A 26,178-nucleotide genomic window follows, 5' to 3' on the forward strand; every position below is an offset into this window, starting at 1 on the left:
ACGTCCTGAGACGGACAGAACGAATAGCTACTTCCATAAAAAGTGCTGCTGCACCAAGTTGTTCAGTGAAGAGGTTTTTTATTCTCGCCTTAAATCGTTCTATCCTCGAAACCGCCGGGCTCCGTCTACCTCTTGTTTAGGAGTCTCATCTTCGAAAACTGAAATCTCGACATCTTCCTTTGCACAACAATTTATCAAAAAGCGATTGTACAGCGCGCAGTAAACTGCATGATTTCATTTTTAAAGAGTTCTCATAAAAACCAGAAGCGGATGTCTCCTAATCAACTCCTAATGGGATTCGGGGACCGCTAAGCCCTCAAACAAAATTCATGCTGCCTCGCTTCTGAAGACCTTAACTCTTATATTAATGAAACGTGTTTCAGACTTATGTGTTCAAGCTGTATATTACCCAGAGGCAACCTAATGGTCTTGAAGTTCCGTATTAGGCGAGGAATTATTAGACCAGTTCCTGACTAGACCAGGAATATATCTGCTTACAATCCATCCTGTGGCCACCGTTCTAAGACACAGTCTCGAATATGAAGACGTACACTAAATGGAGACTGTGAGAGACTAGATGTGCGAGAGAATTCCGTTCGGGGGTTTCAAGAGTGAAGTCTGCGAGATATAAAGCGATTGACATTGATGTATCTGGCACCAAATTTGACACACACCACCGTGCACAGATACAGCTGTCATGCTGTGGGGGGCTGTCGTGAGGGACTGTTGCGCGGAATCGAATACAAAGAAATGGTTGCATAAAACTTCTTGACAACTATGTGTTTACTCTGTGGTCGGAGAACTAGCATATCTAACGTCACTCTTTCGGTCGCCTATAAATGGGGTGGGTTTTGTGAAAAGCGGTTGCGCCGACTGAGGTGCACGAACCGGGACGGTTTCCGGGGGACTAACAACTTGTTGTTCCGGTGGGGCAGCAGGGCTGATATGAGGTGCCAGGTGGCACCTTGGATGAGAATTGTCATGGCCTGCTGTGTTCGCTTTTTCTGGAGATTTTGCTCTCGACTGCTTCCCTACCCCATGCGTCTCACGAATTCTTGCAGCGAGTAATTGATCATTCAGATGCCAGGCTGCGCGACTATCGCCGCTGCGCTTTTCATTGGTTGCAAGAACTCTGATGGCCCGTACAACTTCTATTTTCGGGGGCACTGGTAAGCCCTGCGAACGTCTCCGCTCGCAAAACTCAAACACGAGGTTATCACGTGACGTTTTGGAGGTGCCAGTCACTAACACAACAGCAAGATCGTGTTTCGCACCTTCATCAAGCGATGTCCGGGGGATGCGAATCGGGGCGGGCTTGGGCATTGAGGTTTCGTGAAGGAAATCGGTGACATGGGTGATGTACGGGTTGAACATGCGAATTCTCGGCGCACCCTCAATAGAAGAAACAGCGTAGCAGTCAAGGGGAGACTGCTCGCCTGCTTTCGGTAATGACACACCCTGGATTACAATGGAAGATTTGAATTTGCGATGCCGCCGTCTCTTCTTTCGAAGATTCTCATTAGACGCGTCCTTTGAGGCGTTCACCCTCTTGTTGCCGGTACCCGACGTTGTGATAGTTAATCCGACCATCTCCGTAGGTGCATCGCCATCAGTAATTGGACCGGTCTGAGTCACTAGAGATGACGGAAGGCTGACCTCATGCCCAGGCTTCTTCCCGTCATGTCCTTCGCCAGCTGCCTCGCCATCGCAGCTGCTATCATTGTCGTCATCATCATCCTCGTCAGCATCGCCGTCATCGAGGAAGTCATCGTCCTCTTCTTCATCACTCCCGTACAATTTGCGCAGCTCAGCGTCTTCGTCGGCCCTTTCTTTGTCGACCTCAATGTCTAATAAGTCTTCTACATCTTCCTCTTCTTCCCACTCTTCTCCGCTGTCGTATGCATAGTCCAGGTCCGGTTCCTTGAGGATAGGCCGTCTCGGACCAACCTTTGTTGCCTTCCGCGGGTCCACTCCGAAAAATGCTGGCCGATGGTTACCATGAAACTGCAACAACTTGATCGTCCCCTTCTTTCCGCGTCCTCTAACATCTGCTCGTCTTCTCGTAAATCTTGGCATGCGATCATCGAGATGAGTGGTACGATGCGCGCGGTATTCTCGCAAGACCTTGTGAATCCTGCCTTCCGCCATTTTCCGCCGCTGTGCGCAAAGGTGCATATGCTGCCTAAACGCGCCATCCGAGGATGCCACTAACTCTTTCTCGGAATTACTCGTGGCAGTGAACCTCTCGTCCATTCTTGAACGGTCTGGGGCTTCCATTTCCGATTGCAACCACCAGGACAGGGTCATTGCGTCCTTATCTCCGTTTGCAGGAACTGCGCCGAGATGTTCGGTCGAAGTACTCCCTGTTCCATCCGGAAACACATGAACGTTGCAAACGCTTGGAACAACTGCAGCCGCAGCGGAAGAGACCTTGGAGTCTGAGATGACACGGTCGATCGCCTTTTGCTTCACAAACCTCTTCATAAACATGGCCTCCGCAGATGCCTCCTTCCTTCGCTTGCGCTCAGTTGACTTTCTCAACTTTTGTACTCGCTGTTTCTGAACCTTCTCCAATTTCTTCTCAAGTTTCGCTCTGGCATTTGCAGCACTTCTTTTCTCTTTGTCTTCCTTTTCCTTGATCTTTTGTTCCTCCCTGGCGTGGGCAGCATCGGCCTTTTCTAAAGCGAGTTTCGCTTTCTCCAAACTGCTTGCGGTAGGCTTTCGCCCACGTCCTTCCAGACCCGATAGGATTTTCACACATCGTTCTACACGATTACGGTATCGATGCAATCTTCGACGAACAATGAACAACCTTTCTGACAGCTCAACCGGAAGAAAGGCAGGTTCAGAATCCCACACACGAACACGAACGGAATTTACGGCGGAGTCATGCAGAAATGCAGAATCGGACAACTCGAGCTGTGCAGCAAGCGATGGTGTCTTCCACCCATCCGCGGAACATGCTTGCGACAAGCGAAAGGCTACCCACAGCGCCGATGAGTCCGGCACGCCATACGACACAAACGTGCCCATCCCACCAACATCATAGGCTTCCTTCCATGCTGGATCTCTGCTGCTCTCCCGCGCAACTACTTCCTGCAACACCGAATAGGGCAGGCCTTGTAAATCGACAGCGACAGTCCCCTTCGCACCTTTGGCAGCCTTGTCCAGTATGAAAGGTGCAGGCGGAACCAAGGAAGAAACGAGAGCGTTTGCTTCTCGCAACATGGTAGAGAGGCGGGTCCAGTACGTGGCAGCCATAGGGGAGGGGTTGGTTGGCACAGGTGGTATAGTTGGCGCAGGCAGTAGAGGGCGCGAAGAGCGGGGGCGAGCAAATGAGGCCATTTGTGCTTGTGTTTGCGGAGCAGCGTCGGATGGAGTTGTTGTAATCGCTGCGGTTATCGGCACTGCGGCAGAGCGCTGTGGTGCGTTTGCCTGCGGAATCGCAGTGGTTGCGCTTGGTTGGGGAGGATCCGGGGCGCAAGTGGCCGTCACCGGATATGTAATGAACGGCTGCATGTTGTGGTGGTTTTTGGCGATGATGGTGTGAGACAGTTTGAGATGATCGACGAAGACAGTAGGGCACGGTTTCCCGACAAACTTTGCCGTTGGGAAGGTGCCGGCGATGGGTTGCGGAGGGGTTGGTGCGGACGCCACAGCATGTGGGGGCAGGGCGCCGCAGAGGACTGTATGGCCAGTTTCGGATTTGGCGCCACCAAATGTGTTTTGGCGGGAGAAAATGAAATACAGGGGGGGGTCGCTCAATAGTGCCTACTTTAGTAGTGCTTCCCTCTATATAGTGCTAGGGCTCACCCTCTGGCACAGGTTATCATAAGCTCACACGTGTATCATCCGGCATGGTTCAGTACTCAAAGGATGAAGTTATTTAGTTGTGTTATACAGGCTTTGGCGTGATTGTGTTAGCAGTGTGCTTTGTCCCCAAATATGTGTATTTGAGCCTCCTTTATATAGTGCCATCCCCCCAATAGTGCCATAGCTAGAAGTATGTCACGCTATAGCACTATATCGTAGGAGGCACTGTACATCTCTTGGCGATGGTTTATTTATTTGGGTCAAAGTGTAGATTTTAGGGCGACACCCGGCCAAAGTGAAATCTACGTGGGGCGATTTCAATGCGGTGGGGGTTTTTATAGGGCGACACTACTAAAAAGTGCTTTGCTAGTAGGGTGATTTTGGTCCATGGTGTCCTTTTCAGGGGGTGACAATGCACGTTTTCTAGGGTGACAGAAAAAAGATCGTAAAGTCACCTCCGACAAACTCATATTCGGGGATGTCACCCCATAAAAACGTATACCATCGTGGCATTTCGGCAGAGACCTAAATGTTAGAAAAGTCGCCCTAGAAATGCATGATTGTTTTAATGTCACCCCTATAAAAGCACGGCAACGCACGGTTTCGCGCTGGATAAAGCGCTCTCAAAACTGAAACAATATAGTGTGGCTATAGAGGCCGCCCAGTGCCCACCACAGTGGCATACGGTGACGCGCGGTAACGCGGCGTACGTTCTGCCTTCTGAACCCGCCATTTTTCGGCGTCTACGTTCCCCAGCCCCCCCCCCGCACATCTCGCCGCAATGCCCTCACCCGTCTTCTTCATCGCCTTGCTCACCCTGCCTCTAGCACGGTGCACCGCGGCCGCGTCTCCAAGTGACCCGGACCCCGCACCAAAGAGCCCGGCGCCCATCTCACGCGTGTCCATTAAGAACGGAAGTTTGTGCAGATCTCCGGGGAGGTGCAACATTCCTAGTATTCTTGGACACCATGAGCTGGGCGATTGACAGGGTGATGATTGGTGATGGCCGACAAGGGGCAAGCGGCCACAAAACGCAAGACGGCGTTTTGTACGCTGCCGCCGGATTGACAGGCGGTGACGAAAGTTTCTGGCCTATCGATGCCAATTCGATTACACTATCCCTTCACACGATGCAGGCTCTATTAAACGCTATAGATGATGGTACCAACGACTTGCCGCGCAAGAGAAAGTTTTTGCAAGAGATGTTCCGTCGACTGTATGCGTGGATGATGGCCCATCGCGGTGTGCCGATACTCATCGGTGGTATTGGGGCACGCGGTCAAATCACTGGATCAAGAAGGTTTCAGGTGCACCAGTATGGCCCGAACCTCGTGCGCAGCAACGACGATTCATGCGTGTCGGCTGCGCTGTCCAACGGCACTTGTGCGCTATATGGTACCACAGGAGGAACAAGCGTCGACAAGTACCTTCGGAAGCATCCGATGAAGATCAAAACACTCAAGCAACTCTTTTCTCTGGTTCACCAAATTCCCGCTCAACTATCAGTGCGCCGAGTTCCTAAAGCTGTGAAGAAGGCGTTCGATGCAAATCCTTTCAAGTGGCTTGCGCACCATAATCAAGGCGTGTGGATAGTCCGAATAGTGGAACACGGAATTGTAGATCATTGCGTTGCGCTGGACTGCAACCGTGGTATTGTCCATGATAGCGCTTCAAGGTATCCGTTCGCATTAACCGAAGATGTGCTTCGTCTCCTTGGCGGAGATGAAGCAAAAAATTTGCGCGTGGCTGAAGTGAGGGAGCTAGTTAAAGTCCCTGTCAATTCCAAGAAGCCCTCACGCTGCTCGTGTTCATCCCCCGCCCCTCCCGCTCCTTCTTCGCCAGCTTGAAGTACTCGGGCGTCGAGCAGGGGAGGCTACATGCGTGGGTGCGCAAGTTGGAAGAGAGGGAGAGAAGGGTCGGCCACGCGGAGGAAGCAGGGAAGGACCGCGTTGCCGAACGAGTTGCTACTGTCGCGAGGAGGGAATCGAAACAGGGCGCGCCAGTCCTTCTCTTTTGTATCGGCTTCAACGATCGCAGGGGCTAGCGCAGCAGATGAGAATCAGCGAAATTTAAGTTCTTTGAATGGAAGCCGGGTGAGGGCCTCCGTATCCCATCGGAACACCAAAGCGCTGGGAGTTACCGACAGCGAAATCGGCACCTATCTAGCCGAGTGACTTAAGAGTTGTGAGAGCGAGAAGATCAGTGGCCATGACAACCTTGGCACCAGCAGATTTGCTTGCCGCGATGAATGGTTCGTAGTCATCAATGGATCCATCAGTGGCCGGGTATTGGATTAAGGTACCGCAAAGGTCCTTGTTCGCAGCGACGTCATATGTCTTGTGGTCACCGACAATGACCTCCACACCAAATCCTTCGGCACGAGTCTTGACCAGATCGATGGTTTGAGGGTGAACGAGCTCACTGACGAAGAAAGACTTCTTCTTTCTACGGGCGATGTTGAAGCACATAGACATGGCTTCCGCGGCGGCCGTGGCCTCATCGAGGAGAGAGGCGTTCGCAACTGGAAGACCAGTGATGTCGGCCACCATAGTTTGATAGTTGAGCAGGGACTCAAGCCGGCCCTGGGCAATCTCTGCTTGGTACGGTGTGTATTGGGTGTGCCATCCAGGGTTCTCCAAAATATTGCGGAGGAGGACATGTGGGGTGAGAGTGCCATGGTAGCCCATGCCGATATGGTTCTGGTAAAGCTTGTTTTTGCTAGCCATTGCCTTGAGTTTGGCTAAAGCCTCGGTCTCGGAAAGGGCCGGGCCTACCTCTAAGTCGCGATTGTTGCGAATGGAAGACGGAACAGTCTGGTCGATGAGCTGATTGATGTCCTGCAAGCCGAGGAACGCAAGCATTTCTGACACGTCCCTCGAGGTGTTGTTATGCCTTTTCGCGAAGGAGTCCGTGGCGCTGAAGAGCTCCGGGACAGCGGAGAAGGTGCGAGCGTATTGGGACAAGTTGGAAAAGGACGAACGCGTCGGGACGGATCGCGAGAAGAATGACGAGGCGTAGGAGGAAGACGCCGGAACCGAGTTGGCAAAGCTAGATACCCTAGGGGCGACAAGGAGCCCGGCGCGACGCCTGACGGAGGCGAGGGAGCGGAGGGCGGCCATTGGGTTCTATCGTTGTTCGGGGGAACTCGAAACAATAGAGGATGGTTGGGACAAGAGAGAAGCGGCCTTGGTCTTCGAAGAGAGGGTTCGTTTCGAGACGAGGGTAAAGTGAAGACCAATGACGATTCTGCGGAGTCAAAAGGGACAAGGATGGGCAGAGGGATGACTTAAACCTTATTTAGATGTTTGTGCTGAGAAAAGATGGGAAAAAGTCGAGGTGCGGTGGTCGAGGGAGGTCCGAATCATGAGGCTGAAAACGGCAAGGGAGCCACTGTTTGGCTCTTTGTGTATCTCCACGGCACACTGACAGGCGCATGCGCTTCGGCAGCGGAAGGGGGATATTTGATGGGCGTTGAGTGGCGATGCAACCTGAGCCGCGAATGGCGGTAGACTGGCGTACACGAATCTCACGCTGCGCCCCAGGTGAGCAATATGAGCCGGTCGTTTGGACGTGGCCCGCCGCCACATTGTTCATGGCCAAACCATTGGCTGTTCTGAGTAGTTCACGGGACAGTGCCGATTGGATTTTCGATCTTTTGTATGCGCGGATTTTCGGGGGCAGGAGCTTGAAACGCGCGTGTGGCAAGGGAGAGTGAGGTTTTCGGCTCTGCTCCCGCCACTTGTTGCTTCTTGTTGGTCAAACTCGCCCTTGGCCATGTGCTCGTTCTTCTTCATCTCCTTGAAGGCCTCACGGACCTTTTCCTTGCACAGGTCTGCGTACGGGATGCCGCCCATCTGCATGACGATGTGCGGCTCGATGGGCGGGGAGTCATCCAGCTCGTAGGTGGCGGTGGGCTTCTGGACCGGCTTGATGTCGATGGGCAGCGGCGGGCGGCGGTCCGTCGGGTGCATGGGCTGCGGCGGGAAGGAGTGGGCGGAGACGACAGGGTGGCGGGCGTATTGCTGGGCGTGCGGGTCATGGGAGAGGTGGTGCACTCGTATTGTTGATAGTGTAGGTTTCCCTTTCTTGTCTCTGGTGCGGCTGAAATGCAGCCGGAGCGATTCTTTCTGTCACTGTTTCATAGCCTTTTTCATCTAGCGATGTGGCGCTCACTCCGACGACAGTGCAGGACTCATGAGTAATGTAGCTGCCTGGTTTGCGTATTAAAATGTTCTTGGAACAACCAAATACTTCTGCGGACATCACAGCCTGCCCTCTGCAGTCCGGATCCTCATTCATTGTCCAGCAAGGTCACCATATGGGAATCACTCCTATTGGCCTAGTGTCATGGTCAGAACGCATTCCGCCAATCAACAGGTGTCGAAGGTGGCCATTGTATCTCTCGGCAAGCTGTCCTCGTCATTATCCTGTCCCTACGAAGTACTGTATTTGCAGCGAAACTGATAATTCCACGTCGTTCGCTGATGCGCCGTGGATATCGCTCATATGGCTCGACCGTATGACATGTATATACGGGTTCTGTGAAGAGACTTTACATTATTGAGGAACTCTTCCTCGCTTGCTTCCGCTCAAACGGCGTCCTCCATCGCTTGGATGCACATGCTTAACAAGACATCGAAGCTGTTAAACTTGCATGGTATCAGACTTGTACAGGCTCCCATTTACACAATCTATGATGAACAATTTGGAAAAGGAAGAAAGTCTATCTGTCCACATATACTTGGGACGGCGACACCCCGGTACCGTCACCTACTGGTAGGCCACCACTCCCATCGACTGGGACATTGCTCATGTGATCAAACGCTGTTGCAGTTGTATTGACCAACACCCCAACGCCCCTGTCATCTCTGAACGAATTCTCGGCGAAACGGACGCCTGCGCCCTCATCATGAGCTACGAAAGAATCGGGAGGAAGTTCGTGCTAAGATGACCAGAGATGCGATGCCGTTTAGCAAGCAAGAGGCAAGTACTGATATGTTCAAGTGCGGAAAATGCAAGCAAAGAAAATGTACTTATTACCAGATGCAGACCCGGTCCGCAGATAAACCATTAACGACCTTTGTCTCATGCGTACATTGCGGTAATCATGGGAGGTTTTGAGCTTTCACTTCTCGGTCCAAACAACCCATCCGCTACCCCTTCTTCCCCTCATACCCTCCATTCCACCGCTTCAGTACAAAAGTTGAGAGAGCTTCGGTGAAATTGAGACTACTTGTACGAGTAGATAGGACGGGTGACAAAACATGTATCCCTGTAAACTTTGGCTTTTCTCAACAATCAGCGTGCTACGGAGCAGCTCTCAAAACTAGTGTACAACAACAACGATATGTGACGTAAATGTAGGCCTCAAAGCTCTGGTAAACACTCGGACATTGCACAAATGGCATGTATGGCGCATTATCTGCAAAAATTGAGCAATTCGTATGAAACTACTGGTCCTCCAGAAACAGTGTTTCTGGCCGGCATGAGTGTCTCATTTGTAGGGCGTCCGCAGCGCAGATATTCTTTTCAAATATCCTGCGCCTCGGCCTGCGCCTCGACCACTTTCTCCGAGAGTCACCCCACAAAAATCCATCCTCCGGAAGTATCCCTCGCACCGCAGCTCGCTTTTCACTGTCACCCTCTGTTCTTTCCCCTTTTTCTCTGCCATATTTTGGCGGGATAATGTGATCTTTTCCGCCAGACGCCAGAAAGGCCCTGCATCACTTTGGGACAATCATCATCAACGAAACGCCCGTAATTGACGTCTTTTGTTGCGCTCATCCCGGAGATACGGCGGACGAAAGTGACGAGCCCACTTTGCGCAATATACAAAAGCGTTTCAAGAAGCTCTCTTTTCTTGTTCATCCGGACAGATGTGTGTCGGATCGCTCCTCCGCGAATAAAGCTATGCAAAAGCTCACTCGCGCAAAAGAACAAGCTGAGAGAGACATTCGTTTTGATGAGATGGAAAACGGGGAAGATGCTTCAAATTTGGTTCCCGCAACACTACTTTTTACACTCATTCCAACCTCGAAGGAGAAACTACTCGAACTCATGTTAAGGGAGGAAAGGGAGAATATTCGAAGAAAGGTCATGGCTGAGGAGGAGGAAATGTCTTCTCAAGCGGAAAAAGGCGAGGATAGGAGCAAAGAAACGGACAAAAGTGAAGAAAGGGAAAAGAGGGAGGGGCGTCGCAATCGTGAAGAAAGGATGCAAGAAGAAAGAGCTCAGGATTTGAGACGTAAAAGGGAGCAGGGGCTAGAGGAGGAGAGAGTACGTGCGAAGAGGGAGGAAGCGGAGAGAGAAAAAGAGCAGGCATTGGAGGAAGAGAGGGAAAGAAAAGGCTCAGCGGAAAGTGAATGGGAACATCAGCGGAGGGAGAAGGAAATGAGACAAGAATGGGAAACGGAAGACGAAGACATATGTCAGGTGGAAAAGCCTGAGACGATTACGCAAAGGCGGGAACGGATGGCTAGGGAGCGCAGAGAGAAGAGAATGTCTTATCAGGAACGAGCACGTATGGATAATGAGGCGCGGAAACGAGAAGAGAGGCAGAGGAGGGAAAGAAGGGATCGTCATGAATCAAGGAGCCAAGGAGGGGCTCGGAATAATTCCCCCAGGATCCATACATCTTCGTTTGACGGAACCGATTTTATGACCGATGTCCTGGGTAGAGAGTTTGAATCTAAAATGGGTCACGGCCCAGATGGTGAGGAAGCGGAGTTCGTTGGGGCGCCTGACGATGATTGGGATAGAGAGGGGGGTGACGGGGTGAACTCGGATGAGGAAGAGGACGATGAGGATGTTGATGCCGAAGAAGAAAGTTCGATGGAAGATGAAGCAGATTCCTCTCGTTCCCCTCGCCCGGAATGTATTCACGACGATGACTTTGATTTCGGAGCGTACATAGCCGTCACGCCTGAAGACACCAGCAGCAATGGAGAAGCTTGTGATGCAGCAGCTGCGGCTGAAAGGGTGTTGCCAGTTGACCTCAGAACTTTGTCTGAAGACGAACAGAAGAAACGGCGAGCGGAACAAAAGAGAGCTTCAAAAAAGAGAAGTCAGCGGAAGGCAATGGCGGAAATAGCGGCGGATAGAGTAGCAGAGATGACGTGGGTTCCCCGGCGATGCGTCCCGTATACCCCTGAGGTTGGGATTCAGCTTTCCGGAAGATGGCGCTGCGAGCAGCTCATTCGAGCATATACTGCGAATTTGGGTGTGCCGGAGGGAGTGAATGTGGTGAAAAACTTCGAAATGGTGCGTATGGACTGTCGACGAAAGCATTGTGCCGCAACTCTCACTTTTAATCGGCAACCGAAATCGGGATTGTGGAAGTTGAATCGGTTCCAAGAGCACGAAAACCAGTGCTATGGGCAGTCAGTCGACAGAAAGTCCTGTCAAATTAGACCGGCTTATACCGCTGAGCAGACCGCACGGGCGCTTCGTGATGAGTTCGCCTTGAACCCTGACATGCCCACCAGCGTCCTAGCGTCCATTTTAAGGGCGAAGTCAATTTACCGTCGACAACCAGCAAACTCACACATTCGCGCTGTGAGGCGCGAGCTGAACAGATACATCTCAGCTGCTCGAGCCGTTGACATGGCTGCCCTGGAAGGATACTCTGATCTGTTGAGGGAATTGGGGCACAGGGTGGACATTTTCATCTTGTCCGGTACGGAAATGAAGGCGCAGCGCATCAAGGCTGCACGATTCATATACAAACAACAGCAAAAACTTTCATACTCTGAAAAACTAAGATCCCTACAATCCGGGTTTAATGTAGAGGATGTGGACGTCTCGGATATTGCGGATGAGGGTAAATATTATGGCGGGTTCCTCTTCGTCCCGATGGTTGCAGAAGCTTTCTGTAGAAAGGGCAGGATGACATGCGCAGCGGATGCCGCTCATTGCGAGAGTTTGGGCCGCCGTTCTTACGGAACCACATTTGAAGTGTTCGGATACGACACTAACCATCAACTCTGCCCCTTGGTGTTCGCCCATTTCGTGGGAGCTGAGGGAATGGACACGTGGGAGAAAGTTTTTGCTGCCGCCGCGGATATCCCAGGGTTTGATGTACCTACGAGGACGACAATTGTCGACCAGGAGAAATCTATCGACTCAGCGTACAAGCGGTGCATGCAGCACGCGAAGTTGTTCCTGGACCCACTGCATGTCCGAAAAAATCTCGCTACAGCACTGGGTGCGGGAAAGGTTGTTGGTGTGCGCATGTACGATAAAGCGCTTCGAAACCCAAGCAAGGATGAGGTTATTCAAGCCAAAAAAGACTTCCCGATGAAGATGTCAGATTACCTTAATAGGTTTGATGACAGTGAGCTGTACAGAGCATGCTCGATGTTGCAAGATCTAATCACGACATCTCAAGGAGCTGAAAGTGGTATGTCCGCCGCCCTGCGAAACCACATCAGGACAGTGGAGCCTCAAAAGATGCTGGAGAAAGTTGTGTCGACACAGCGAACTGCCTTTTTGAAGCGGCAAGCAACTGCAATGAACTGCAAGAGTCCCGTACCACCTCACATTGAACAACGTCTTGCGCTACTCATTCAGAGATCAAGAGTTTATAAGGAGTCTGTTAGGTTTGTAGAGGGAACGGGGCAAATGGAGGCGACGGTACGAAGCGTGGTGGACGGAACGCGTTTGAGGCATGTAGTCATGCGTTCAGAGCCAAACACGCCCCCTTCATGCTGCATGCATTCACGAGATGGTTCCCGTTTTCCTTGCTATCACGGAACGGCTGTCATATGTGAGAAGTACGGATCTAATAATTTGTATAAGCACGTTGCGCGACGACATTTGACGAAAGCATGGAAAGAGAATTACTACAGCTTGTGTTACTCAATGCCGGCGCAATACTCTGTCGACAAAGTTATCAAACAAGCGAAACGGTTAGTAGCTTTTGGTCAGAACTTAAGAATTCCCAAAGCTATCCCTCCTCCTCGTGGGAGGCCAGTGAAAAACGCGGGAAAACGTAAGAAGAGCTGGTATGAGAACGGACCTGCGCCATCAAAGAGGAAGTATACTTGCTCTCTTTGTCGTTCTGAGACGCATACTGTCACTGATTGTGCACTGAGACAGCTTTATGGGGATGAAAACACTAGGTAAACATGCTTCCGTGGTATGGAAAATACGGAAAATACTGTATGTAATTGTATGTAGATAGAGTGGGTAGAAGTTGCCGGTGTTTCGCATATGAAGTCACCCTATATTTCCAACTGAAATCACATCAATCTCAGAAAACGATCCAATGTCGCCCTATAGACACAGACAAAGATCGGCATGTTTCAACATGTCGTTTTCTTAGGGCGACGTCACCCTCGGAATTGGATGAATGAGGAACGTCACCCTTCAATGCCACCTCAATTGGGGTAGTCGCCCCCAAAACACCCCCAGGGCTAGAACTTCACCTCCCCAAGGGCATCAAAAGCCGCACCTGTCACCCCAAGATCCGCAAATGGCCCTTATTTTTATATCAGGGACAAACAACCTCGGTCACCATCGCTATGAGAATGATCAACATAGGTTTTGGCACAAACCCGGACCCCCAGCGTTCTGGTGATGCCGCTGTAATGATTACTGTAGATAGGAAGATGAACTAGACATCTGTATATGTTAGTACCTGAATAAACGCTGGCGGAGAGTGACCCCACCGCCAACAAAATTTCAGGTGCTTGCTTGCTTAATCACGAGCCCATTTATTTCCACCGCACACTCTCAAGTCGCTCTTCTCGAGTGACTTCATCTCCGTTTGTTCCAAATCCTCCTCCTGCCCCATGTCTCATCACAAACTCCGCCCCATCTGCATGCACGCCCCGGCCGAAAAGGCCGGGGCGAAAGAGCTTCACACCTGAGAGAAGCGCACACACCTCAGCCACGGTTTTGAAAACGGACGAATGTATACACACGCTCCGATGTTCCCTACTGTCGACACACCTTCCATTGCCACAGCTACTTAGCACACACAAGTGTCAAGGTACCCCCAAGAATGAACGCTTCGAGCCTTTTCTGGCAGCTCTTCGTCGTACAGCCTTTGTCCTTGTGTTCTCTTTCCTTTCTCAATTTATCGCTGTGGCGGTACCGCTACTTCGTTCTTTCAAGTATCACGGAACATCCTTCGCATGTCGAGCGGTGACAGCCCCTCGTAGTTTGGCAAGTCGGAGCAGCTTGACATTTGTTGTACATAATTATCCTTCACCATCACGAGAGGCGACAAGCTTGTCATCTACCCGCACCCCGTCTCAGGTATCGTTCATTCCGCCGAAGACGAGCGCAACCGATCGTGAAGCGGGCGCCAAACTTGTCAGGCGTAGTCTGGTCAGTGTCGCAGCTGTGATGTTCGTCATTTGTGCAGCGCTCGCCGCCGCAGAGACGGCGATTACTAGTTTATGGCCGTGGAAAATTCGTGAACTGGCTGTCAAAGAAGGGGGATCCTCTCCCGTTGCAGTCCTTGAATCCGACCTCACCCGTTTTCTCACGACAATACTTGTGACTACAAGCGCCACTGTGTTATCTACAGCCGTAGCCACTGAAGTTGCTGGTGATTTTTTCGGTCCAGCAGCCGTAGGGTATGTCACTGCGGGCATGACTGTGTTTTTCTGTTCTTCGGTGAAATATTACCGAATACTATTGCCGTTCATGCACCAGCGAAGGTCGCGCGAGTTATGGTCCCTGTCATCAATACGCTTTCTATTATCGTTTATCCTGTTGGAAAACTTTTAACATGGTTGTCGACGCAAATACTACGCGCATTTAAACTACACATGGAGAACGATGCAAAGGTAAGTGAAGTGGAGCTGCGCTTGATTATTGCTGGAGCTGGTAGCTCAAGCAGTATCGAGAAGTACGAGTCTCAGATCATTCACAACGTGCACGACTTGGAGGAGACCGATTTCCGAAATGTCATGTGCCCCATAGTTGACGTCGTTGCGTTACCGGTTACCAGAACTTTGACTGAGCTGCTGGAATTAGAGTCTGAATCTCAGTACTCACGGATGCCTGTTTCCGAGGATACGATTGATAATATCGTGGGGGTGGCAATGCTAGAATCGCTGCTACACTACTTGCGAGAAGACGCATCCCTTTTACCCACGACCAAAGTGCACACGACCAAAGTGTCACGACCAAAGCGTACCAAATCTTGTCAGCGCTTCCGCGGTGAAGGTAGGAAACTGAATTCAAAAAGGCATCCTCGGTGTGCCTACAAAATCGCGTAAACATGTGACCGACATAGAACATTGAGTGGTTCACTCCCGGTATACGCGGCATGTGATGCAAAAGGCCTTCCATGTTGAGGTTGCCGACATGGCACTTGGGCTCGGGAAAGTCGGCAAAAGAGGCTTCTACTTTTCGCATTCGTTTCTTGCATCGCTGTGCAGAGGGCTTTCTAATATTCGAACGCTTTCTCTCATCATCATCGATGGTGTCTTCTGCCGGAGCTTGTCAGTGGCAGGCTGGAACGCGAGGAGGCGTATAAGATCGCGTCGGAGGAGGTCAGCGCCAAGTGGGCAGGGGTAGTCGCCAAGAATTGAGAGAAGGAGGTGTTGGACTTTACGAAGGGAAACGCGGAGACGGACAGGAGGAATGTGGGCGCTGTCGCGGAGGGCTTCAAGATGGTTATGGAGCATGAGAAGGAAATTCAGAGGATGCTTAGGGATGGGGGGCGTGGAGAGCGATATGCGTGAGGAATGAGGAGAAGCACTTTCCCGATCAGCTGAAAGTCGCTGGAGTGTCCAAGGAGGAGCTCCAGCAGCTCCTCCTTGGACAGTCCAGCGACGTAATGATGGAAGACTCTGACGACAGTGATTGTGAGAACTCTAGGTGTGGATAGCATGCGACAGAGGAGCAGCTTGACGCCGAGATAGAGCAAGTAAGGCATTCTCTGAATCAAGAAAATAAGGCAGGTTCGAGATCGAAGAAGAGAAAAGGAGTGATGGGAATGAAATTCATGCACATAGCGTCGCGCTGCGCGACCGCCAGTTCTACGCCCGCGTCGCGCGCTGTGTGCTCCACGTCCACCAGAAGCGGATCACGGCCGCCGAGTGGCACCCGGCCGGCGCCCACTTCGGCACGGGCGACAAGGCCGGCATCATGGCGTGTGGGGTGTCGGCGACGTCCGCCTCCGCGACCCCCTGCACACGTGCTGCTGGCCGCCGCCCGCAGCGCCGCCTACGTGCACCACTGCAACCTCACCACCTTCGCGTTCGTGCCCGCAAGGGACGAGTTGTACAGCTGCGCAGCGGACGGCGTCGTGCATAGGCTCGCGCAGGAGCTGGCCCCGAGCGCCGCACAGCAGGAGAAGCTGTAGGAGGGCGTCAGGGGCAAGGAGAAGGTGCTCAACATGAACCCAGAGGGATGGCATGGGCAGCGCAATTTTAAGATGGCGTACAGCTTGGCGGGCGACGGAAACGGGTTGTTCATCGGGGATAATGCTAGCCAATTGTAGCCCGTGGACTCGCAGGAGGGGGTGTGCTGGTGGATGCATAGGGGCAAGGTGACGTGCGCGGAAGTCAACGTCGCTGGGGAAATCTGATAGCGACGGCAAACAATGACCGGCGTGTGAGCGTGTGGGAGGCGCGGCGGATGGAGTGAGGCTTCGAGCTGGGGTGGTTCGAGCACGGGCGCGCGGTGAGCAGCGCGTACTTCTCGCCGAGTCTAAGCTGCTGAGCAAAACCATGGACAACCGGATCCGCGTGTGGGGCCGCGTCCACGGCTTCGTGGGTGACTTGAACGCACCCACGGATGTGTAGCCAGTCGAGATGATTCACTCGGACGACTTCCATCGAAACCTCAACGCGCTACGCGCAGTGTGGGACCCCAAGGACTGGCGCGACGTCCTGGTCATTTGCGGGCGGACGATGGTCCACGCGTAAGTGGATGAGGGCGGGGCGCGAGGTGCTGCTGCACCCTGTGGATGTGTTCGCCGCAAGCTCCGGGCACGTCGTGCACTCGCTCATTGACCCCACCGCCACGCTCATCTGCACCACCAACCGCTTCTCGCCGCTGGCCGACGGCGTGCTCACTGCCGCATCAGGCGACGTCGTGCTGTGGACGCCTCCGATAATAATGACAACAGACAGGGGAGGTATGGAAAAGAGACTCATTTACTTTGTGATAGAGCATGTGAATACATTTGTGAGGAAGACCCTACCCCTGGAGCTTTCCGACTTTGTGACTCTTGACGGTCACTCCTCACGAGAAGGATTCGAGTGGCTCGAGTTGTGCAAGCAAAAAAAGTGTGAAGTCGTTCAGTCTCCCTCAACCACGACTCACTTCTTGCAACCCTGCGACCAGGACATAAACAGTGCATTCAAAAAAGAGATGCGCAAATCCGGGACCTGCTTCATAAACAAACAACGCTCGACATGCGAAGTGTGCGTGTAAATCTGATGGTGGCGATGTTGGCTTACAGTGAAATCACGGTGGATAAGATTAAGTTAAGCTTCGAAAAGTCGGGGTTATGGCCAATGGCCTACTCTTTTCTTATCAGGTTTAAGAGACCAGCACCAGATGCGGTCACATGTGACCCAAAAAGTGGCAAAGTCGTTTCCCTAAATGTCATAAATAGAACCCGGAACCCGACAACCGGACTTTTCGCCAGCTCAAAAAAGCTTTAGAAGCTGCCAAAGACCCAACAACGGGACTCAGGGATGTGGAAATGCTTTTGCGCAAAAGCAGAAGTGTGAATAAAATACTTATGACAAGCACGCGTTTCTCGAACATAAAAGTTCGAACGCACGGCGTGAGAAAAGTGTGGAGTTACAAAAAGGTACACCTGCTCTGTACTTGACTTTGGACGATATAATCGAAAGCAGAAAGGAGAGAGACGTAAAACGTGCTGCTGAGAGGCATCTCAAAGCTGAGAAGAAGGAACAGCGGGACCGTAGTCGAGCCCAGATGCGATTTTCGAAGGAGAATCGCCGTACAAAGTCAGCAGCTGAACCAAATCCCCAGCCCCGCTGTATCCCCCACAGCCTGAACGTTTTTCGCCGACTTCTTGGGCGAGATTCGGAGCGGAAATGAGTAGTACACTCTCGACGCAAGCGTTCAATAAGGATTTGAGGGGTGAAGAGGAAGTTGTGGAATTTCTGTTATCGCTTTCCAGTACATAACTAAAATCACCAAATTGTCCCTTTTGCCATTTGAGCCCTTTTGGCACGTATCGGAAAATGTCGAATGGCTTCCAACAGGTTGTTTTTGCCATCGTATTTTTGTCGTGGACGGCACATGGACACCCGACTGGCTGTAGCGGACACTTTTTGGCTGCTTGAGATAGTGCCATCCAAAACTTGCGGGGCTCTGCCAAAAAAATTCCCAAATTGCCCCGGCCAGGAAGGGTACTGTACGTACAGTGCCTCCTACGATATAGTGCTATAGCGTGACATACCTCTAGCTATGGTACTATTGGGGGATGGCACTATATAAAAGAGTCTCAAATACATATATTTGGGGACAAAGCTTTCATCACGCGACGTGTACACGGGTACACGTGAGAGCTCTGGCTCCGACACCTCCAGAGCGAGTAGGATAAGAGGGGGTGCAATGTCCGCCCAGAGTAAAGGAAGTAGCCACGAGACTCAGTAACAACAGGTTATGGGCACCACAGCCTAAGAGCCGCTACCACTGCCCTCATCACGCTCACGTCAGTTGAGCTTCGCTCCTGAGTATATTGAGTTGAGCCTTGCTCCTTGTGTACGACCAAGCCTTCGGTCGATCATCGCTCCCGGATATCGATTAAAACCATTTCGCCTAACGACCCCTCTCCCTCTCCGCGATCTAAAAGACGCCACTACCGCACCACTGCTTACATTTGGTCCGATCTATATTCAAAAGCCAAGATAGCACAGCAAGAAGCAGAAGTCATCACGCCAACCAACATGTCCATTGTAGTATAACGACGGACGCGCGCGCGGGGAGATTATTAACAGTGCGGCCGTGCACGGTGGACACGTGGGCGGGTGTGCCCACGTGTAGGGAGCGCGCGCGTGCCGAGCGGTCGTAATCTGGCGTACGTGTACAGTAGTGCACGTGTCGGCCAAGCAGTAGTCTACCAGTATGACGCGTGTACGCTAGCACACGTGGCATCCGTGCGGTAGTCTGTAAGCAGCGCGTGTGTACAGTAGTACACACGTGTAGCTACAGCGTCCGCGCGGTAATTAGGAATTGAGGCGCTAGTTTTTTAATGGCGTACAGTACCTGGTACGCACTAGGCGGCAGGTACTGTATACTGGGACAGGTGTCCGAGGCGTCCCTCTGAGGGGTTAAGACCTGACACCCGTCCCCACCAGTAAACTGGGGCAAGCTCGCCCCCGTCCCTTTCGCGCCTATATACGTCCGTTTCGGTTGTCTATCGCGCGCGATGGCTTCTAACCCGTTACCGGTCGCTCCCGTTCACGCACCACGGGGCGACTGCGCGTAACCGGCCAGTGAGCCACTCCCTTTTCGCGAGCTCGTCCGATCGGTTACCGCGCGCCGCGCGTCTCGCGTCGCGAGCTCCCTCGGCTCATCCTCCGAGCTTCTCGCCCGCTAGGGTTTGAGGAGAGTTGTACCACATCCATCAACCCAGCTGAAACCCCCCCGCTTGGGCAAGGCCACGACACTACCCCCCAAGCCTCAACTGTAACGGTCAACTCAGCCGTCTACCAGTGGAAATTCACGGAAGAACTCCCCAAACTGACCGATCGCAACTTCATACAATGGAAGGCCGCACTAGAAGACATACTCACCGAACACGAATTGAACCCCATCATTACGCCAGGATTTACCATGCCGCCGGAATCCAGCACTAGGGACAACCGCTTCTACCACAAGGCATTCGCAAGCTGTCGCCGAATGATCAACGCTAGTATCGAAACTGAAATAAGCGACTTACTCCCCGCTACCTTGTACAGCGAAGCCCCGGCCAATATTGTCACGTACTTACAAGATCTCTTTCAAGTCTCCTCCCCCTCGCAACACGCAATCCTAGAAAAGGAGGCGCGCTCCATCAAGCTCATTGGCGACCTATCAATCAAAGACTATGTTCACAAGCATCGCGCCCATAGAGCAAGAATGATCGCCGCAGAATACCCCCACATTCAGCATGAATCGACTACTGTCAAATTCATGGCCGAAGGCTTGCGCGACAACCCCTCATTTTTCGATATGATACGTACTTTCAAAGCTGCTGGCTTCCCCGTTTCAATCTCAGCCCTTCATGACCGCCTCCTTGACATCGAAGACGAAAACGACAAAACCAACCTCATCCCACAACCTACCCCAATCCGACCGAACTATCACGGACTTGCCGAGAGGGGCCGCGGAGGAAGACCTGGATATCGCCGAGGACGTGGTCGCGGCCGCGGGAAGTACGGGCAACCCTGGCAACCCTACCGTCACGGACTCGCTAACCAGCTGAACCAAATCGCACAAGTCGGTAAACTGCTCACAGCATTCAATCACCCGCAAAACAAACCTATCCCACCCGCACGAAGACCTAACCGCCGCCCAACCCAAGCACACTCCGCCACTACAGCAGACCAACACGAGGAAAAGGAGCCCCTTCTTGATCTAGAAGCGCTTCAAGCACTTCGTGCGGCCGAGGAGGCAGATATGCAAGACATACAACAGGACAGCTCGGATCGTACGTATATCCTCGATTCCGGCGCAAACCCTTCCCATATCAACCACCCCATCACAGAAATGAAAACCCTAACCCACCTGCTCGAAACAATCACTGCAACCTCATCCTCCCGCGGCGCAACACATTCCGGAATTGCGAAGATCAAGACAACTAAGGGGTATTACTTATCCCTACCTGCAGTTGTCCACCCACTTGTCAAACCCAATCTGCTATCTGTCCACGACATCGCTGATCGATGGGGACACGTTGTTTTCTCGAAAAGCACAGCTCACATAGTTCACTCAAAAACACGCCAACCCGTTGTGATCGGCACCGCTCAATTTAGCAGAGGACCATATCAATTGGCACACCAGGCAACCCCCGTATTACTATCCTCCAGAACCACTCCCAGAAAAACCACAAGGAAGCCTAGACCCCCCTCCCCGTCTACTCCCATAGCCCAATCGCAATCAATGCGCAAGGCAATAAAAGCTATCCCACGCACAGCTCAATCCCTCGCCACGCGAGACAAAACCCACCCAAAACGCACACCACGACTTCCAAACAACTCCCCGCACCCTCCATCCAAGTCCGATGCCAAAACAGATGCATTTCACTTCTGTCATCTCGTGTTTAACCACGTAAACCTCCGCACACTACAAATCATGGCCCGGGAACAACTTATCCCACTCCCGGATATTCTGAAGACATCTCCACCAAAGCTTACATGCTCAGGTTGCGCCAACGGAAAACTTCGACCGCAACCACACAAAACTACAGTCCACCAATACGAAATCGGCATTGCACTTTCTTCAGACGTCTGTGGACCAATAGCGCCGAAATCAATACATGGCAACTCATATTTCGTTTCATTTATCGACACAAAATCTAAGTACGCTATACTGTACTTCATGGCCACCCGCAAGCAACTCATCCGTTACATCTCAAACGCTGTATCAATAACCGAGAACCAACACGGACGGCCCCCGCGCATATTCACCACCGACAATGCCGGAGAGTACCTCAGCAAGCAAGCAAACTTGTTCTACTCATCAAAAGGCATCAAGCTAACTCCATCCACGCCATATTCCCCACAGGAAAACGGAATCGCTGAACGTCTTAACTGTACATTGATGACAGCTGCACGAGCATCGCTATTTCACAGCAACCTACCCGATATTTATTGGGAAGACGCTGTTCGGGACGCCCTATTCAAGTACAATCTCACTCTACACCACACCACCCAACAGTTGCCCCATACCATGTGGTTTGGAATGGCCCCCACCCTCAACAAACTTTATACATTTGGACAGCTCGGATTCATACCGCACCTCGGCCCCAAGAAAAAGCCCACTTCTCGAGCTATACCAGTCAGATATATGTACGCCACCGACCTTACCCACATCGCCGTACAAAACCTTGCCACTCGGTCGTTCCAACGCGCACGAGCGGTGGACTTCCACCCCTATCAACATTACAGCGATCAGGTCCACACGCAAACCATGGCGTACAAGTCTCACGCCCCACACCCCGACCCACATAGGATCACACCACACCAGCCCCTCGTTCATTACCTCAAGCACGGCAGTACCCTTGTGGTATAACTACCTTCGTCCCGACCACTCGGAACGAGGGGGGTTAGAGGTAAGGGAGCGCGCGCCGCTGGGTAACCCACGCGAGCGCAAACCGTACGGAAGGACTCCAAAAGAGGGAAGGCTCACGTGGCCGGTGACGCGCAGCTGGTCGGTGGTGTTAGATCCGGACGGCCGGTCACGCGTTAGAAGCCTGAGACTTAGAGGTAAAACCGGACGGAGTTAGCAAAAAGCCGTAAAGGGAAGGGAGGCAAGTCTGCCTCCCGTTTACTGGAACGGTGCAGGTGCCCCCGGTCTTAACCCCTAAGTGGGACGCCAGGACACCTGTCCCGCTACAGTAGCTGTTACTTACTGTATACCAGCTACTGTGCTAAGTTGGCTAATTTGTGCCGTTAACTACTAATTACTAATTACTTACCGTTCGGATCCTACACGTGTAACCAGCGGGGTACCACTGTACTCCGCACCGGCCGTGTGCTGTAAATATAACTCCTTACAGTTCTTCTCGCGCTTACAGCCCATCGTACTGTATCCCGGGGCGGCAGCGGTGGTGCGATTGCTTTCGCGCCGTTGTACTACAACCCCGACGCCCAGGCGTGGAGCAAAGCCCACGACGCAGAGCTCAACAAGATTGACGAGACCAAAGTCATCCGATGGCTACCCAACTCGCAACTGCCACCCAAAACCAGCTTGATACCACTAAAAATGACATATACGTACAAACGATCACCAGCTGGCAATATTAACGAAAGAAAAGCACGCTGCGCAGTACGAGGCGATTTAATGAAGCCGGGTATCCATTACAACCCTGCCCACACAGCCTCATTCATGGCCGACAAATCACCGTAAGACTGCTCTTGGCCTTGAAAGCCACCGGAACACTTGTTGCTGAACATTTTGATATCAAATCAGCATATCTCCACGAGCCGTTTAAGTACGAAAAGCATGAGTTTGTACGCCAATATCCACGATTCGACGGTACCCTAGAACACAAAGGCTCAGGGGGAAGGCTAGCCCGAAACTTGTACGGCAACCCATCCGGCGGCTACTACTACGTCGAAGGAGCTTACCAGACTTGGATACACACAAAGGAACAACGACCCATGCCTATTTTTCCGCATAATCAACCCAAGGCCCTTCATCCTGATAGCCCTAGTCACAGACGATTTTTTATCAGTCTCCACATCACAAGCACTAATCACACAACTCTACACTGAACTGACGAAGAAATACGATGTCAAAAGACTTGGAACCCCTACGCAATATCTCGGAGGGACAATAGCTCACGGCAACGACGGATCTATACACATAAGCCAGCCAAATTACATTGACAGAATCCTAACGAATATGCGAATGCAAGACGCGAATGGACGCCGCACCCCTTATCCAGATGGCCAAAAGTGGCATGGACCTACAAGCGACGACAAGCCAGCCCCACAACTACGCGAAATATATCAAAGCATACTGGGGGAACTACGCTATGTCGCAGACTCCACTCGTCCCGATATCATCTTCGCCGTTAACAAACTGGCCGCGGCTATTCATTCACCAACGTGCAGACACTGGCTTTTACTTAAAGCCCTCGCTCGGTATCTCAAGACAACCAAACATGTCGGAATTCTTTACAAACCGGACAAAAAAGGGATAAAACTTTGGTGCTTTATACAAAAAAAGTCACCAACCAAACCACACACGGAAACTATAACGACATTCTCCGACGCAGACTTCTCCGGTGACATCTGCGATAGCAAATCAACCTCAGGGGCACTTCACTTGTTTAATAATTCCCCAATCGCATGGACCGCTACAAAACAAACCATGCAGGCTCTGTCCACGTGCGAGGCCGAATATATAGCAGCTACAAGCCCAGTACAAATGACCCAATGGCTACGCAGACTGCTCTCCGAAATCGCCCTACTTCCACCCTCTCCAACGCATTTATACTTGAATAATCAAGCAGCAATCGCGGTGGCAAACAACACTGCACCAACAAAACGCAGAATGTTCATAGACTTACGCCACCACTTCTTTCGCCAACACATGAAGAAGGGTAACATTCGAATCCTGCATGTCCCATCTTCCGCCATGCTAGCAGACATATGCACCAAACCCCTAAGCCCTGCAAAGTTTGAGACCCTCAAAGAAGCCCTTAACCTAGCGCCAAGCACGCAGCAAACACCAACGGCCGACCAGATCGCTACCACCACTTCAAAACAGGAGGCGTGTCATCACGCGCCCACTCCATGAGATGAAGCGATCGCGCAGATACAGTTGTTTCAAATGGCACGCGAATCTCCTCTTCCTTCCGCCAATGTCATCACGCTATCATCACGCGACGTGTACACGGGTACACGTGAGAGCCCTGGCTCCGACGCCGCCAGAGCGAGTAGGATAAGAGGGGGTGCAATGTCCGCCCAGAGTAAAGGAAGGAGCCACGAGACTCAGTAACAACAAAAGCACACTGCTAACACAATCACAACAAAGCCTGCATAACACAACATCCTTTGAGTACTGAACCATGCCGGATGATACACGTGTGAGCTTATGATAACCTGTGCCAGAGGGCGAGCCATAGCACTATATAGAGGGAAGCACTACTAAAGTAGGCACTATTGAGCGACCCCCCCTGTACTTTATTAACCACTGAAGCAACTTCAAACAAGCCCTACAGTATCTATCCAATTCATGATCTGTGTCGGAACTCACTCGCACGCGGCAGTCAGCGGATGAGCGGCTCAGGACGGGAACTCCTGACACGCGCATTGCGTTCGATTGCACCGGCCACCAAAGCGGATGCCGCGATCTACCTCGCGTTGTCAGGGGGAGTAGATAGTTCTGTTGCGGGTTTGCTTCTGGCAGAGCGTGGGTGGGCCGTAAAGCCAGTCTTGATGCGATGTTGGGACGATGATAGCGGCGAGCAGGACATAGGAACTTGCCACGAGGCTGAGCTAAAGACGGCCTCTGCGGCTGCAGCGGCGTTGTCGCTCCCAGAGCCTGAAGTGTTCGACTTCGTCAAGGAATATTGGACTGATGTGTTCGATGGTGTTTTGCTTTCGGGGTTAGAGGCCGGGCGCACGCCAAATCCAGATCTAGCGTGCAACCGCAGCGTAAAGTTTGGCGCCTTTCCTGAGCGGCTTCAGCAGCACGCTGGAACGCACGTGACACCGCGCTTTGCTACCGGGCATTACGCGCGACTGCGCCAGGACGGTGAACAGACGACGCTGCTTGCAGCTGTCGACGAGAACAAAGATCAAACGTATTTCCTAAGCTCAGTGCCTGGGAAAGCATTGAGAAAGGCATGTTTTCCTGTAGGGAGTTTGCTCAAAGAAGAAGTGCGGACAATTGCGACATACGCTGGTCTGCCCGCTGCTACTACACGCTCTTCTCGCGGAATCTGCTTTGTCGGAAAACGGTCAATGGCAACCTTTCTGGAACGGTATCTCAATGGTAGGAAGGGTGTTTTTATCGATGCAGACAGTGGATCGATTGTTGCGGAGCTACCGCATCACGCTCATACGTACACGACGGGGCAGCGCGCACGGATCGGTGGAAGTACGGGGAAGGCGCACTACGTGCTGAGGCGGGATGGAGACAATGTGCTGGTGGTTGAAGGGCGAGAGCACCCGAAACTGTACACAACAGAACAAGTTTGTGGGCAGGTAGATTGGGTCTCTGGTAAAGCACCCGACGGGTTGGGCCGTGAAGGTATTAGACTCGAGTACAAGTCAAACTCATCGGCAAGACGTCTGTCGTGCATAGTCACAGCTGACGATGGAGAAGGAATTATTATTCAGTTTGAGCGGATGCAGCATATCATCGTATCTGGACAAGCAATTGTACTGTATCAAGGCGAGGTATGCCTCGGCGCGGCTTGGCCATCTGGACAGGACGAGAGTATCCAAGAAAAGCCTTAGACGCAAAGCCAGTTCATTTCGTCGAAGCACATCGCATGGTCTTTAGCGGGACGATCTCCGTTCAGAATTTTGATACTCACAGACGTATCCATTTGGGTTCCGTCGGGCTGGATGCGAGGCGTTAGAGACCGTTCTTTGCTAAGCAACAGGAGAGCAACATGGGAGGACACTTGAGACGTGTCCACTATGTTTACTGCACTGCTGTACCGAAGCTCAGAGACCAAGTTGCAATTGAAGAGCTTGA

General features: G+C 52.1%; 5 protein-coding genes across 5 annotated transcripts; 2 read left to right on the top strand and 3 right to left on the bottom strand.

The window, feature by feature from the left end:
• Positions 1 to 783: 783 nt before the first annotated feature.
• Positions 784 to 3,033, bottom strand: CHC_T00007878001 (hypothetical protein). The gene has a single exon (XM_005711904.1). The coding sequence runs from the start codon at positions 3,031 to 3,033 to the stop codon at positions 784 to 786; it is 2,250 nt and encodes a 749-aa protein (XP_005711961.1).
• Positions 3,034 to 3,226: 193 nt separating this feature from the next.
• Positions 3,227 to 3,550, top strand: CHC_T00007879001 (hypothetical protein). The gene has a single exon (XM_005711905.1). It carries the CDS (start codon positions 3,227 to 3,229, stop codon positions 3,548 to 3,550), a length of 324 nt encoding a protein of 107 aa, XP_005711962.1.
• A 2,425-nt stretch (positions 3,551 to 5,975) lies between these two features.
• CHC_T00007880001 (hypothetical protein) lies at positions 5,976 to 6,674 on the bottom strand. Its single transcript, XM_005711906.1, has one exon. The coding sequence runs from the start codon at positions 6,672 to 6,674 to the stop codon at positions 5,976 to 5,978; it is 699 nt and encodes a 232-aa protein (XP_005711963.1).
• A 929-nt stretch (positions 6,675 to 7,603) lies between these two features.
• CHC_T00007881001 (hypothetical protein) lies at positions 7,604 to 7,852 on the bottom strand. The gene has a single exon (XM_005711907.1). The coding sequence runs from the start codon at positions 7,850 to 7,852 to the stop codon at positions 7,604 to 7,606; it is 249 nt and encodes an 82-aa protein (XP_005711964.1).
• A 16,894-nt stretch (positions 7,853 to 24,746) lies between these two features.
• Positions 24,747 to 25,934, top strand: CHC_T00007882001 (hypothetical protein). The gene has a single exon (XM_005711908.1). It carries the CDS (start codon positions 24,747 to 24,749, stop codon positions 25,932 to 25,934), a length of 1,188 nt encoding a protein of 395 aa, XP_005711965.1.
• Positions 25,935 to 26,178: the final 244 nt, after the last annotated feature.

This window comes from Chondrus crispus, genomic scaffold, assembly GCF_000350225.1.
Source record: "Chondrus crispus Stackhouse genomic scaffold, scaffold_89, whole genome shotgun sequence".
NCBI lineage: Eukaryota > Rhodophyta > Florideophyceae > Gigartinales > Gigartinaceae > Chondrus > Chondrus crispus.

Bases quoted from the DNA above. Each gene is read 5' to 3' on its own strand.
- CHC_T00007879001 (XM_005711905.1), top strand. From the start codon at position 3,227: ATGGTAGAGAGGCGGGTCCAGTACGTGGCAGCCATAGGGGAGGGGTTG.
- CHC_T00007878001 (XM_005711904.1), bottom strand. From the start codon at position 3,033: ATGGGCACGTTTGTGTCGTATGGCGTGCCGGACTCATCGGCGCTGTGG.
- CHC_T00007881001 (XM_005711907.1), bottom strand. From the start codon at position 7,852: ATGACCCGCACGCCCAGCAATACGCCCGCCACCCTGTCGTCTCCGCCC.
- CHC_T00007882001 (XM_005711908.1), top strand. From the start codon at position 24,747: ATGAGCGGCTCAGGACGGGAACTCCTGACACGCGCATTGCGTTCGATT.
- CHC_T00007880001 (XM_005711906.1), bottom strand. From the start codon at position 6,674: ATGCTTGCGTTCCTCGGCTTGCAGGACATCAATCAGCTCATCGACCAG.